This window comes from Acipenser ruthenus, chromosome 22 (assembly GCF_902713425.1).
Source record: "Acipenser ruthenus chromosome 22, fAciRut3.2 maternal haplotype, whole genome shotgun sequence".
Taxonomy (NCBI): domain Eukaryota; kingdom Metazoa; phylum Chordata; class Actinopteri; order Acipenseriformes; family Acipenseridae; genus Acipenser; species Acipenser ruthenus.
Window position 1 is genome coordinate 10,716,051 of NC_081210.1, and position 16,814 is coordinate 10,732,864.

Sequence of the window (16,814 nt, forward strand, 5' to 3'; positions counted from 1 at the left end):
TAATATAAATGGACGTGATATGCAATTACATTAAAACCAGCTATTGCATATTTATTAAATATTAATGTAACATTAATATGCAATTGCTTATCTATTTAATATTAATTTATGCCACGCAATATAAAGCGTTACTGTTTTTTTAAATACCTATCTGTGGTAAAAATCATTTTTCCATAATCCAAAACAGGAGTAATGCTATCAGCCAGCAGCATCAGAGCCATTGCCTGACTGTAGTCAGCACTGTTGCTTTTCACCTTTTAGAAGAACAGAATTTGCAAGAACTAACATTGAAATGAGAAAACTACTATTCAGTCATGCCTCTTAGTACAGAGAGGCTTTTGTTCACATCCTGGCAAGTTCCTATTACAACCAAGGTCACTCTGAAATGGGAAGTCAGTCTGTTTGGTTAACACACAATCGTGTTACTGTGCAAGACAAAAAGAAACGTGACGCTGCCGTTAGGAGTTCTGTAACAAGGTGACAAGGTTTCTGTGCTGTTATTGTTCATATGCCTACAAACCCCAAGGTCACACTTCAACTAGCTATTCATTTCATTTTCCTTGTCAGGGCATGAATACTTTTTAATTAGCATTTTTGAGAATTGAAACACATACATACACTGCTAACTAATGTCACCGTTTTAAAAAAAACAAACTTTTTTTTTTTTTTTTATAAACCTTGTTTGTTGATATCCCTTATTCTGTACTTAGTTAATTTCTTCAAAATTGTACAGCATTTAAAAATTGAGTGAAAACGCAGGGTGGGAGCATACATATTTATGAACAAACCAGTTATTATAACACGTTGCATGAATCTTTTAAATGTAGCGGTACCGTGGTGGAATTAGCTTTCATTTTCACAACAGCTCAGTTGTGGTTGTAACCTTATAATTTATAATGTCATACAATGCAGGATTCAATGATAATGTGGCACACGTTACTTGTTTTTTTTTTTTGTTTTTTTTTTTAATTGCTGTCTTTATAGGCGTATGATTTGTTAGTTACTGAAATCTCAGTCAACAACTGAAGACTTAATTTCGTAGCACTTAATTTGCACCGATGAAACATGACCTGGTTAACCGTACTGATGGCATATCAAAGATGACAGCTGTGGTTGCATTCTTGTAGAACTTAAGGATAAAACAAAATATATTTCGACAAGGAATTGCATGAGTTCCATTACTTAGTTGAGCACAAGGTAGTTTCAATAAATACTTTCTGATTTTTTTATTATTTTTATATATAATTATTAGTGGAATAAACCGCTACCGAATAAGACAATTTTTTTGCTACCTACTTTCCAGGCAGGTAGCAAATCCTCACTTCGGCCTTAAAGTTAACTTATAGCCCTGATATTATGTATTTTTTTGTTGTGATTTTCTGTTATGTGGAATGTAATAATAAAACGAGAAGCAAAATGGTGAGTTGTTTTCACCTTCATTTTACAACGACATTTCCACGTTTGTTTTATCTGAAGTGTTAAGTTTAAATTTCAGTTTCTGTTTGCTTGTTCAGTTACAAAAAGGTACAAGTAAACCTGTTATTAGTTTATGAAAACGTGTCTATGGCCACTGTTTACTGTGAAGAAACGGCAGCAAGGAATGAAAAAAATAATAATAAAATGAAACAAAGGAAAAAAAAAAATTACCCCCAAAAAAAGATTTTATAACAGATACATATATATGATAGCTGAATCCAGGCTATTAAGTGCAAATACCCGAGACATGCAAAGCCAAAAGCCTGGAATCAGCTATTCTGCATAATTCAAGATTTTATTTCAAGTTCATTTCTGATTACTTGTAAAACTAACAACCGTCAAGTATCCTTGTTAATAAAGTTTATTTTAATTTTAACCTTGACCAGAAAGAGAACTACTGAGACTTCTTTTTTAAAAAGTTATGAAAAACAAAAACAAAGATTCTATGTGCCAGTGCGAGCGAGTAGTGATTAGATAAGAGTCCATGTGCCAGTGCGAGTGAGTAGTGATTAGATAAGATTCCATGTGCCAGTGCGAGCGAGTAGTGATTAGATAAGATTCCATGTGCCAGTGCGAGCGAGTAGTGATTAGATAAGAGTCCATGTGCCAGTGCGAGTGAGTAGTGATTAGATAAGATTCCATGAGCCAGTGCGAGCGAGTAGTGATTAGATAAGATTCCATGAGCCAGTGCGAGCGAGTAGTGATTAGATAAGATTCCATGAGCCAGTGCGAGCGAGTAGTGATTAGATAAGATTCCATGAGCCAGTGCGAGCGAGTAGTGATTAGATAAGAGTCCATGTGCCAGTGTGAGCGAGTAGTGATTAGATAAGATTCCATGTGCCAGTGTGAGCGAGTAGTGATTAGATAAGATTCCATGTGCCAGTGTGAGCGAGTAGTGATTAGATAAGAGTCCATGAGCCAGTGCGAGCGAGTAGTGATTAGATAAGAGTCCATGTGCCAGTGCGAGTGAGTAGTGATTAGATAAGATTCCATGTGCCAGTGCGAGCGAGTAGTGATTAGATAAGAGTCCATGAGCCAGTGCGAGCGAGTAGTGATTAGATAAGAGTCCATGTGCCAGTGCGAGTGAGTAGTGTTTACATTATTTTTAATTGTAACCTTTACTTTACCAGATAGATAACGAAGGAATGTCTCTAAAGAAGTGTCAGGAAGCGCGAGGAAGATGCCCCAGGATGAGCGGGCATTGCACCATGTTTTAGGACGTGGTTATGCCTCTCTTTTACTAGATACAATTTTTATCTACAGTGAAACTAGTTAAGAAATGCGAGAGCTACACATTGAAAGCTATGACTCACGGGATCTGTTATGTTAAACATGAAGCAGCAAGGGTTCCCAACACATACTAAGCCAGCATGACCGACACAATCAAGACAGTCCACCAACAGAGTTTAACAACTGCAGTTCAGCAGGCTACACACTATTGTATGTCAAGCCAGAGAAACAAGCAGATCTGTAGTGTAGTTTGACTGATTGACAAAAGGGGCATTTTCTTTGGAATTACTTCCACACAATTCCACTTCAAAAAGAGAGGCATGAGAATGCGCTGATTTTGTGGAATACAGCACTCTGAACAGGGGGGAGGCAGCAACCCACAAGTCTTGTAGAAAGAATACTGGAATTTCAGGATTCTTTAACCTTTTCAGGACCAAGCATTTTTCATTGGGATGCCCCACAGGACCAGACATTTTTTGGCTGCATTTGACTCTCTTGCTATAGAAATTCACCTTTTTTTCAGAACACTCTGGAAATATCTAAACTATGATGTTGTGTTGACTGTGGTGTATTTAATATCGTAAATAATAGAACTAGTTGTTTTACTTTTTTTTTTTTACTGAAACAATAAAGATTACATGTACAGTAAAAAATGTAAGAGCTGGCTGTGTTACAGACCATGTTAATGGAGACCTGCTCTCAGACCAGGACTCCATTAACATGGCATGTCATTTTTCACATTACAACTGTACACAATTAGAGGTGTCGTCACCAAATGAGGCAACAAACAAGTACTAACATAAGTTACTGTTTGTGTCGCTTTAGTGTCTTTTAAGCAGTTGAATATGGTAGCAAACAACTTGCTCCTAAAATGGCACCCAACAATTGCATTTTATTTGGCCTAGGAGCCATTGGCTCCTAAGGCAACACATTAGTCTGGTTCCCTGTCTAGGCTGCTGTGTTTTTCTCCTTCTGTGGCCAATTAGTTTTATACAATGAATCCTAAGCAAAATGACACAACATTGCCTTGACTAAAATTTAGTGGGCTTGGTGCCCTCTACAAATTTATTGACTGAAGTCCATTTTGGCTTTGTCCTTTTTGTTGCCAATTTAGAGCCCTGTGACCCAAGCAGTCCCATCTAAGCCCAGGGTCCAGGAGGTGAAGACAGGAGGCCTGCTGCACCACCCAATTCTGCCAGCAACCACTCCAGCCCCACCGCTTTCTACAGGTGGTGCTGAGAGCTGCGAGGAGATCTACTGGAGCACAGAAAAAGCCTTTTAAACTTAAAGGTTTCCCCCCCACATTTCTCATGGCATTATTTGTGTTACACAATGGTCTTACAACAAGACAACTCACACTGCTGTCAGCAACTGTGTGTCAGTAACCATAACACATTCCCAAACGCAGACGTGTCAGACTGAGCTCATGGGTAACCACACCCACACAGTGCTGTACACAAAACCCATTTTCCATCTCCGAGTCCCGCCCTGTCATGTTTGGAAAACGCGCCTATTAAAAGCAACCGCAGGCTCATTTGCATGTTTGTCAGCAGTGTAAAATCACACAGACCGCCTCTTTTGTCTTGTGGTTTCAGCCTGTCAGCCTGTGTTCGCAAAAACTAAGTCAGATAAACATGACAAATACCATTAATTTCAACTCACTATCAGATCTACAATTCTTAATTGAGCAATTCAGTACTCTATTCTCAGATCTCATTACCCTAGTCCCCAATAAGCACTTCTTTACCCTGCATCTTAATAAGCAATAGTCTACCACCCCATTCTTAGCTCTCCAGCACTGCCTCTCCGCATCTTCATAAAGAGCACCAGTCCACAACACTCCGTTCTTAACGCTCCAGGTTAAACAAGACACTTTAAACATTAAGCACTAAATTGTCCTCTATCCAGCGCTGTCAAACTGCCCCTTCCCGGTATGAAGCCCTCTGCAGTAGGAGTTGGGAGAAGCCAGGCACTTACAGCTTAGCTGCCCTGCCAAATCCCTGTCAGCTTACAATTATGAGCTTGTTTAAAAAACTGCCTCATTGGATCCGCTTGTGAGCTTGTTGTGCACACATATTCCAGAGCTGCTGAAAAAGGAGCGAGCCGGAGACTACAGGCAGTGTGGGGGCCAAACATGGAGGAAAATACATTTATTCTGCACCAAAACAGGCTACTGTGTAACACAGGGATTTCTACTGTATTTCTAGAGAACACTATCAGTGAAGCAAGCTGTAAGGGCGTTACAGAAATGCTGAAGAAAAAACAGGAGACCTGCTAGTTTAGTGGAGCCACATTACAGCAGCGCCTTCTGTGGGAATCTGCCATTACCTCTGAAACTGAAACAGCAGGAGCACTACCAACAGACTTAATTGTTTCCATCTCACCAGAAGAAAAGGAAAATAAACTAGTGGAGCACATCCAGGGGCTCAAAATCACAGAAAAGAAACCAGTGCAGCAAATACACAGCAAAGTACATAAAGTGTACAAATATTTGTAAAAAAAAAAAAAAAACACACACACACAATAGTCTATATAAGCTGGGAATGTATAATAAAAGAGTGGCGATTGTGAAATCAAGGCAGTTATGTTCATCAAGTAGTGTGTGACAGACAGATGGACGTACAGACATAATTAGCACATACGGGGTCCCCATTTGAAGAGATCATAAAAAGAGAAAACCTGCACTTGCCAATTGCCTTCTACATGGCAAATAGAGTGTAAAAGTATCAGGGTTTACTTTTGATTTTATTCCAGCACTAACTGAGCTCCAGTCCGCTTTCAAACTACTGTACACGGCTCCAATTAAGGGATATTCACGGCCGAGTTTATTAAGCATTAAAAATCCACAATTCCTGTACTGAAACAATGCCCAATAATCCTCGAGTCAGGTGAGGTGATCTGAGATGGCAGTACGCAAGCCATCCATCAGTGGGGAAGGGGCCCCCCTCCATATGTTCATACAGTGTGTGATCACCACCTACTCACAGGCTTTTGATTATGCATACTGGAAAGGAGCATCTTGGAGCACCTATAAAAAAATGCTTACATACATTTCTCTTAATAGCCCTGAATTGTTTGGAGCAGTGTACAGTGAACGAACCCTTAAGAGGCCAACTGGTGCTTCAAATCTGTGTTATGAAATACAGGATTAACACATTAGTCACAATTCCTATTGGGAAAACTGCCCATTTTTATAGTAGATTCTTTAAATTCAAAATTCTGTATTCCTTTACTTAGAAGGAATCATAAAGGAGGAATAGAAATGTGTGTCCCGTCCATTAACCATGCAGTAGCTTCCGAGATGGGACAAGGTTATTTAAAAAACACTGGCAGCTCCACAAAGCAGCCCTTTGTTCCGTTTCCATAGGAAGATGACAAGTCCTAGCTGTGTTATACAAACTAGGAGTTAAATGCATCTTAAAAAGGAATGGTTCAATTTACCACCATTGTTAGGACGTACTGCCAGTTTCTCTCTTCACCAAGGCCAGAACGCTTCATAGAGCAGTGGTAATTTACCTGTAGCTCGTTCAACACACCCTAGGACCTTCTTCCAACCAGGTCCTAGTTATTACATTTAACATTCCAGTCTTTTGTACCAAACAGGTCTTTAATCGTATCCAATAATATGCAGTACCTTAGTGTCATTGTATTCTGAAAATCAATTGCACAACCCCCACCCTGATCTTTCTCCTGGGGATATCACCTCCAAACACCAATACATGGCTAGAGCACCAAACTTAGAGCAAGTAGTCATTTTAATTGCGTCTTCACATTCCCCATACTATTGTATGGTGTTTGTTACTGTTCTGAGTAGTTCTAGGTTTAGTTGCTCCAATATTTTGGTGTTCTCATTTTTCTCCAAATCTGCACTCACTTTGACGCCTTTGAGCTTGCCTGGAGAATTTTAAGTGCCTGGACTGAACAGACTTCCTAATTTCTTTCCAATCAAGAGGCAATACAGTACAGTATGCCCTTTTGACAAATTAGAAGAAAAAAAAAATGTAAAAAAGCAATAAACAATTAAATTTGAAGCTACTTGTTATTTGAGCTAATAAAAGTACCGTATATGCAAACAGGCAGTACATTCTATATGTGTGCCAGAGAAAAAAAATAATTTGGATGCAGTAGGACTTCATAGAATGCTGACTCAAACAAAAGGTGTGGCGGTTGCAGCCAGTCTGCCCGAGTCAGGGGAATGCATTATGGTGCTAATCCTGCCACTAATCTGCCCACTGTAGACAGGGGCCCCCTTACCACTCAGAGCAGAGCTCAGGAAGAAAGGGGATTACCAAGGGTACCCGACTGAAGAGTAAACTAAACTATCAGGAATCCCACTGGGTCAATCCCTCCTGGGCAGGCATCTATTGCAGCTGTTCGTCTGTCCACAGCCCCTGCATATCCCTGCTGTGCTGTTGTATTTGAAGACACTGGAAATCACAGGAAAAGGACTGTGCATGTACATACAGAGTGGGATATTAAAACAACAATAACACACCACGATAACACTGTGGATTACAGTCCACAAGCATGGGACACAGTTAGGTCAGGTTTATTGACCCAAAAGAAAGCGGACAGTGGTTGATGTGTTATTCCTTTAAGAACTCCCGAGAAGCAGGAGTGAGCGCTGGTTATCCCAGCACCTACAGAGACACCAGGCCCTCTGCTATGCAATGCAGTAATATCACTGCAACAAGTCAGACACCGTTACACAATGCAGCGGTATGAGGTACTCGTAATGTTGTCCATGGATTCTACGAACAACATGGTCTATTCAACTGATCTAATCAGCGATGGATCTAAATACCACTGTCTTTTAAATCATTAAAACATCGACCTTCTGGAGTTTCATATTTTTAGAGGCACAAAAACTAAAAAACTGTATTTAGATCCATTGCTATTTCGATAAACTGAACCGAGCCCCATGTCCTAGTTATTAAACGGTTCACTACTCGTTTAATGTAGATTTGTACACCCATACCGTACAATACTAAAAGGAACCTTTGCCCCCGACACACTATATTTTACTGTCCTTTAGCTGTGGGTTTTACAATGCAGCCAGGACAGAACCATGAACAGAGGTCAACAACACCAGAGTTTAACCTTGTTTTTCAGGTTTATAGTGCTCAATAAAAAATAGAGCCACTTTTGTTGAAACCTTTGACTTCTTTGACACAGTTTGTCCAGAAACAAGCAATCATAAAATATCAAGCCATCGACAGGGCTCGAAATTAGCGCCGGCCATGCAGCAGTTGCTGTGGGTTCCCTTATCAATTGCCGCAATGCTCCTCAAAAGGTATGTCTATTCAAGGCCATTATGGCTGCAGTGCCCTTTCAGTAGATAAAATGTTAATCCTCTACATCAAGTTTTGAGCTCTGAACAGCCACAAGACTGTGTTTGCTGGCATTATCCAGTTAATTGCATGCAATGCTCTGCATATTACAGATGCTATCAAACAAATAGAACACAGGCTTAATTTTTATTTATTTATATATATATATATATATATATATATATATATATATATATATATATATATATATATATATATATATATATATATATATATATATTTAATTGTTACTCCTACCCATTCCATTACAAAACTGCTACCGTCATGTTCTACTCGAGAAAGACATTTTAAAAAGCAGTAAAAGTAGTTGATTAATTCTACTGCAAAACTTAAATAAAAAAAAAAAATGCTGCAATCAGATCTGTGGTTTGTTCACCAAGTCCAAAAATCCATCAAGAATTGGCAGTAAACATATCCCAAAATAGCTGCCATAAACCAGAGGTTAACAGCAGCAGACCAAAGGCAGAATTCATTTAATTACTACCCTCACATTCAAGACAAAAGGAATGCCAGGCTGAGCAACACTTTACAGAAGGCCTGGTTGATCTCCATGGGCCTTCATACATCTGCAAGGAGAAGGGTACAAAACAGCACAGCAAAGGAGCAGCCTGGTATTCTGTAACTAACCTGGAGGCCAAATGTCAAAGGCTTCCCACTGTGTACCAGTGTGACCTCCATAGTTTGGGAGACAAAGTTAATTTTAGTATGCTGCACTTCCCAAGGTTGCAAATGAAAAATGTGCCGTGGTGCCAGAGTTTTATACCAATGGAGAATGACATTTGTCTGACTAATCTTTTTAAAGATCCTCCATTGTACTCAAAAGGTAAAAACCTAAGAGACAGATTGGTGAGAGCAGACACTAATTCACATGCCTGTTAGGACAGGCACGCCGAGTGGGAGTGCTGGGAATTTTCCTTGTCAACATTGCGCAGCTTGCGCTCATAGTCTTAATTAAAGAATTTATACATCCCCTAAACTCCAAGAAACGTATGCTTAGAGAACGGATCACCTGTCAATCTTACTATGTAGTATACATTAGCATGCGTCCATCTCTATATGTTGGTAAAACAAAACTCTCTTTGCGTATACAAATTAGTGAACAGAAAAGCTGTATCCGAAGACAAGATATAAGTCTATAAAGTCTTTTGTTTTTCGGCATTTTAAAGAGGCACAACATTCTCTTTCTTGATTTAAAGTTTTTTGGTTTAGAAAGAATTTTACCCCATCGTAGAGGTGGAGATCGGGACACTAAAATATTACAGAGAGAAGCCTTTTGGATATTTACATTAGATACATTATTTCCTAAGGGGATGAATGTAATTTGAGGCTTATTTGTGTTTTTGCCTTCTTAAAAAATAAAATAAAACACCTTTCTGAAGTTTCATCATGGCCATTTTTATATCATTGCATTGCGCGCCGTCATGTGAACTACATTTTAATGTGTGTAAGAGTGAAAATCCCCTTTCATACTTAACTAGGTACTGCATCAGCACAGCCTTGTCTATTACACTCAGAATGACACATCCTTTATCAGACTTTCAGTGTCAAGTTTTCAATGTTTCAATTATTGACTTAATTATTAAATTGAATAAATACTGTTTGTTAAAGTATACTTTAGTCAATTAAATCTCAGTGGAGAGGTGCCGATTTAAAAAAATGTGTTAAGATGAGATTCCCTGCTTTTACATTCATCTTCAATCTATGTGTTATTTAAGTACCAATCACTGATAATGGGAAAAGCATCTTCCGATAATCTGAAATATTTTAACTTCTCCTTCCATTTTAAGAACACTAATTGCTGGCCAGGGCTGCAATTAGTTTGCTGTATATGAAACAAGCTATGCGATTAATTTAATCTCCATTATTATGTAATGCGGTATGTATGTTTATATGTGAAATACTATAAAGTAATAAACTCTGAGGTATACAGTATTTAATTAGATCATAAAGTGATGTCACTTTTAGAACACAAAAATAAGTTGGAGGACAGTGCAGAATGTATAACTAAAACTATGGTACATTATCAGAGAGTGGCTGTTACTTGCAGAGAAAATGAGTCTCTACTAACCTAAGCCTAGTACACATTTATATAAGCCCTTTTTACAAATGTCTATTCAGACAGGTATAACCAATTTCAGACAATAATAATAATAATAATAATAATAACAAATATTATGATAAAAGACCAACTTAAAGCATTTTCTTAATGTATGCAAAGCTACATGGATTAATATCTCGGGTATTGGCCTGAGGCCTTATGTGTGTTTACAAAATAATTTCTAAAACAACTAAACAAAGAGTTTATGTTCTGTTTATAAGTAAAGAGGTTCCAGAAAGATCCCTAGCAGACAGGGGTAACATACAGAACTGGACAATGTGTACTCACTTTAATTACTTGATAAGAGAACTACAAGTGCTTAATAATTTCAATTAAATTAAATTAGGCCTGAATATAAACTTTGGTGCACATTTTAGTTCATAGACAGGAAGAGTTAAGGATGTTTTTGTGTTCACAAAAAGTTTTTAAAAAAATGTCTTTTCCTTGAGAAACTATATAAAAATAGGTAGTAAAAAGAAAAAAATGATTTAAATAATAAAATAAAATATAATTGATTTAAAAATCAGTCAACCCGGTGTAATACAAGCTCAAAACCAACTCAAGATGTTGTGTGGTACGATATTCTGGCCCCTATATAAAAAAAAATAAATCTAGCGCTATGTTATGGATTTACCAATTACCACTGTGTTTGCATGTTGGACAAGACTGGATAACTCATGACAGCAATATCTAAGAAACAGTCCAACGTCAGATTTATCACATGTAGAAGGCTCCACAACTGCAACGGTAGTTACATTCCGCCATATGAGTAAATATACTATTTCTGTGCCAGCTATCCTACTCAAGCGGCCTTTAGGACTAGAAACGTTTAGTTTTCACCAAACAAACTAAAACTAAACTGTCTGTATGCAGTGAAACTTTTCAGATCTCCCCTTTCTTTTCCTGCTTGCATTGTGTTCCTTTAATCCAGCCTCTTCTCACTCCCTATTGGCTTCCGTCCTCCCCAGGTTTTGTAATGCCAAAAGCTATTGGCTAAATCGACATACAATTATACAAATTTGCCAACTAAAGACATTCTATAATTGCCACATTTACTTCCCAACAACTTGAGACATTCATTTGACAGGCGTTTTGTTGAGCCTCATTTTCATAACGCCCATTATAATTGTACGTTTTTAAACCACCAAAAATGAAAAAAATGGAAAGTTGGAAACCCTAGGTGAAGGTGGAGGTGTGCAATGGAGGTCCATTGCCTGGTGCCCACAAAAACCTGGAGCCGGGCCTAGGATAGGGTACTCTTGAACAAACATACATCGTGCTTATCGCTTAGAGCTCCCATGCTATTACTGCTTGTATCCCAATGAACTGTACAGTACGGCCGAGACCACTGGTGCCAGTAGTAACTACAATGAGCAGGGTTTGAAATGGGTTGCTCCCAGTCCTGGATTCCAGAACTACTCTTGTTTAGGTATAACATTTAAATCATCAGCTGCAAATAATGTGAGTCTTGTAGCTTGGTAAGCAACCAGCAGCTAACCAATAATAAATGATTTACAGACTCAGATCATGAGACTGCTTTGAAATGCACTACTGCTCATTTTACAGATACTGTACACTAACTGAGTTTGACCGTCCCGTCTCCCCAGTATACTGTTAGGCTAAAGAATTTTAATGTTTCCAATTTGCATCACAATCTTGTTCATGCAGTATACAAAAACACACATGAAGTATGGCAATTGACAGTACAAAGTAAATAACCTTATTCACCCTGGTGTGGAAGTGTACCACATGTGCACACATGGTATACCATGTTACTGGAATGGTAGTTGTGAAAATATAACTCCATCTCTAAAGCAGCATATTAGTTTCCCATGTAAACAAACTGGGCTGTCAATATTCCACATGGTTTGTTAGGCTGTAATTACAGAAGATTCCCAACCAGCTTCAATGCTGCCAAAAATGTGTTTCACAGGAAACCTCAGAACACCACACCTTTAAGAAAACATAGAATACTTGGATTTCCATCCTCCCCCTCCCCAATGTGTTTCCTAAAAGACCCTGAGCCCTGAAACACGCTAAACAAAAGGCAATGACTGTACAGCAGAAAATAACAGCCGGCCAGATGTCTTTAACACTTTCAACACTGCAGACTTCTAGGCATGTACGCCTTGATATGGATTTCATCTGCAGTTCTACCAAATGTTTAACTTACCATTAACATCACAGTCCTGGGGTTCTAGAAATGACTTGGATGTTTTACTCGCAGTATTAGGATGGGTATGCAAGTAGAATGAGAATAATAATAATAATAATAATAATAATAATATTATACAAAAGCATACCTGTTCTGCTCCATAGACGGTAGCAAACTGTACAAATTCCTCCATGCGAACAAAGCCATCCTGGTCCTGGTCCAGCGCGTCAAACACAGCTCTCAGTGGGGAGAGCTCCACTGCCTCCTCCCCCAGATCCGGGCCACCCCCTGCAGACTCTGCCCCCTCAGCCAGCAACTGACCCGACGGGGGAGAAACACATTCCCGAGTCCGTGCGTTAGTCCGCAACAAACTTGGGGAAGATTCCTGTTCTGAAAGGTCCTGGTCCAAAACGGGTTGGTCACAACTGACTACATCATGGAACAAATCTGGGTCCAAAACTTCCTTTTCATGCATTACATCCAGGACAGAATTTTGGTCCAAAACAGTAGTTTTGTGCAATATATTCTGGGATAACCTCTTGTCCAAAACTGTTTTTCCATGCACTGCATCCAGACACAAACCTTGCGCGTCATGCAACTGGTCATAAGTTAAATTCTGATTGAAAACTACATTTCCCTGCACTTTTTCTTGGGATAACAAATTGTGGTCTAAACCTGGCTCGCCATGCGCTAAACCCTGTGATACATTCTCATCACAATCTTGTTTGTCATGCATTGGATCACAATATGAGAACTTCTGATCTGAAGACAATTCAGCACCTGCGGTTGTCTCATCAGAAACCCTTTCTAGAGCCTGGGGCTGGAGTCCAGAGTTCCTGCTGGAGCCCCCCTGTTTCCATTCTTCTTGGGAGGGCAGCAGGGAACCATGCTGTCCCAAGTCAGGCTCAGGACCTTCCTGTTCAACTCCAGTGTGGTGTAGAGCAGGATCTAGAAGATTAGGGAAGATGTGATGACAGGAGCTGGTTTGGGCTTGCTCGTGTGACGTGGGCTCCGTCGCCCATGTGTAGGTTGGGCTATCATGGAAGGACACCAAGACTGAAGTCAAGGTATGTGAGGGAGAGCAGGGTGAGCTCAGAGGTGTGCCCTGGATCTTGTAACTCAATCCAAGTAGATCCATCACCGGCTCTTGAAATGAACCTTTGTCTGTCGTTTCAGATAACGATGTTTCGCCACGTGATGAAAATGTAAAGCCCTCATCTTGTGATATAAACGCCAGCTCTGTGTTGATATCTAGCAGATTGATCCCACAGTGCTGGGAGATATCTACTTGGGATTGCAGGGCTGTATTCAGGGACAAGCCTTTCTCCAAATCCAGGGCGGAGATTTCACTTTGCAGCGAAGGAGTGTCACTACTGAACACTGAGTTATTGTCATGGAAACCGAGGAGCTCCACCTGGGCAGTGTGGTTAATATCTGGGTCCTGTTTGGAATGTTTCTCCCACTGCAGTACAGGACAGTCCGGCCCTTTATCCCAGGACAAGATCTGGTCCACATTAGGGTACCTGGAGTGCCGAAAAAAGCCGTCCAAGTTCAAGGCATTCTCCTGGAGAATGTCCCCAAACTTGAGGGACACCAGCTCTTTCTCTCCTTGGATAAAGTCCAGCCCAGACTCTGGACTATCCTTGAGAATATCCCCCATGTTCTGCTCCAATTCCCAGTCTGAATGCCCACCTGGACTTGACAACAGGACCTGCTCCATTTTACTTAATTAGCAATTTCTTATTTGTAAGCAAAATCCAAGGATCATAATTAATCAATGTCCTGGCATGTACAAAGCAAAACAAAAAATCGTCTCTTTCGGCAAACACGGAGCTTAGCTTATTTTTCACTGGCCCAGTCTTTAAGTAATTTTTCTTCCTTGTGTTAATACAGGTTTTATAAAGTAACCCTCCCTGTCTAAACTGTATTGTTATGAGACACTGGCACTTGTGTCACGAGATTCCGAGTTCCCATCTCCGGCCTGTTTGCATGACTGCCACATGTTAACATAAACACGGTTGTAAAGCCGATGGCTCCTCCTTCTTTTAAAACACACACACAAACTGCCGTGTGTGCTCGCTTCGGGACTGCAGTCTATTTAGCACACAGGTTGCCCGTCAGCTGTTTTTTTCCCCCCAAAGTTAAACTTCAAACTTGCTGATCGCCTGCAAAGCAAGCACATCACGCCAGCAGAAACATCAATTTACATACGTCCCTCATTATTAGGTCGCCCCTTAATTATAATGTTCCCGTGATTGTTTGTTTAAAGTTCCCAAATTTCATGACTCGTTTTCTCTTTTTCCTGGAATGTTTTCGACAGCCATTTATATAAAAAGGTTATTTAAAAATAATAATAATAATGATGGCATTTTTGATAAGGTCATGTTTATAATGTAATTGTCATTTCAAATAGTTTATTTTTTTTTACCCAAACACAGAGCAAGTACTAGTGTGGTCAACTGTGCTGTTTTTGTTTGCTGGCAAGATTTTTCTACACTGTAGCAAATTCCTTTATTCTGCCGCTGCTTGGTTAATTGCATTATAAATATGTTGCAAAAACACGAAGTGTTGCATTTTGGTGCGGTATAAATATTTAATAATATTATGTAGATCCACATACCCGTTGCCTAGCACCGCTTGCTATAAACCCCGATCACACATCGGATGTGCTCGTATTTGCCGAATTCTCCATCGCCCTAAATAAATAGCGGACATTCCCGGGTTTTTATTTTTTATTTCTTTTTAAGTTTGTGGTACTGCTTGTCCTCCGGTACAGCGTCGCAAAATTATCGATGAAATTTAAACCCTTAATTAAGCCACGATAACGTCATGCTTTATTGTACTAAATAAGGTAATATTTTCCATTTGCATCGCAGACCAGAGCATCACTGGTGCCGGTGGACCAAACCGAAATAGCAGAGCATTCGCGTTCATGGTTGGGCCGACCTTCCACTGCTAAACGTCCTCCAGGTGTTTATTATTTATTTGGACTCGATGGTATTTTCTCGCATCCAGCTCTGCTTCTTTTTTTTTTCTGGTCGCCCCCGACTGTGCCATCCACCTGTTTAATTCCAGTTCAGTTAGTAAAAGAATCGTGTGTTCGAGTCCTTCAATCTGCATCCGGTTGTTTCAGTTCATTTTCTTCGTTTGATAAACAAAAGTATATGTTCTCCTTGTTTTGGTTTATTCCCTAAACACTTTGCAGCCCCCTGTCTCCGTGCAGCAGCCGCTCCGCCATCGCCAGCCGCATACAGCACTGACGTCACCACCCCCACACTGCGCACGCGCCACGAGCACGCCGCAGTCTACCGACAGAAAAGAAGATTTCAAACAGGTTCACTGCACAGCGCGCTTAAAGGGGAAGGGAGCACCAGTCACATACCATGAAAAATAACTACAAAAGCAACCCTCAAAATAAATACAAATGTTAACGATTACACCTGTGGTCACATTGCTATTGCCTCTTAAGGTTATGCAGACGACCCCCCCTCCCCCCCCCGTCATTAAATAAACATAGGTCTGTTTTGCAATTATCGATTCTGAGCCCCTAACTTTAAAAATGCCAAGTGGTATTTGTGTATAGTCATCGTTGCATGCACCCCTCAAATGGCTGTGGTATGCCATTGTTATTCAACAAATTATATGCAACATATCAGAATCTGCTGTTTTTTTTAGACCTAAATAAATAGGCATACGCCTGTAATAGCCCGAGTCATGTACCCAAATGTTATCGACCATGCAGAACGACTGGATTTGACATTCATTTTCAACATGACCAAAACGCACACATTCGTAATCTGTACTTTTACTCCACCCAGCGGTATTCATTGTTAATGGTATGAATTTGAAAGCAATGTGCAAACTTTACAAAGTTTGGAGAAAAAAAAGGAAACTGCCCCAAAACTCACACTACATGTCTCAGTGGTGCTGCTTGGGCCCATATGAAGAAAAATAGAAGTATAATGTGTATAGTGATACCTGTATAGCCACTTTTAATACAGTAGGAATCGACTACTTTCTAAACACAAACATTGATATTTCTAAAATAGAATTTATCAAATATATTTGTTCACATCCGTAGAGGTCTCAAACCTTGCTAGTGTGCACTTAGCAATGGCACTATTCATGCCTGCGCAATTCAATAATCAAACCGACAGATACTGCGGCAACACAACCTAATGGAGATGGGGTAAAAGCCGGAGCGGTACTATAATTAATTCAATTCCATTAAAAAGCAGCGTAGAACGTTACACACACGGGTGAAGAGTATTTTAGCAATCAGAACCCTAACGCGGTATCATGAAATCGTTCCGGCCCAGAACCCTCTTTTTATCACCAAAAAGCAGGAACACTGGGTTCCGAAACTGCAGAGTATGAAGATTATACACATAATCCAACTAAGTGAGAACAACATAACACTGCTGAAAAAACCCACCGAACCCACCTTTACCTGCAAATTCTGTGCAATAAATAAACTGTATAAATAAACCCGCCCTGAAAACTG

The 16,814-nt window shown here is 39.8% G+C and overlaps 1 protein-coding gene across 3 annotated transcripts in view; it reads right to left on the reverse strand.

Annotated features, from left to right (window-relative positions):
- LOC117431405 (rab11 family-interacting protein 3-like) overlaps window positions 1-15,680 on the reverse strand; it is a 54,099-nt gene extending 38,419 nt beyond the window's left edge. For all 3 annotated transcript variants that reach the window (XM_034052279.3, XM_034052280.3, XM_034052278.3), the window contains exon 1: window positions 12,459-15,680. In XM_034052279.3, coding sequence (XP_033908170.2) covers window positions 12,459-14,030 — 1,572 coding nt within the window. In that variant the 5' untranslated portion in view covers window positions 14,031-15,680. The remainder of the gene's footprint in view (window positions 1-12,458) is intronic.
- Between the last annotated feature and the right edge of the window lie 1,134 nt (window positions 15,681-16,814).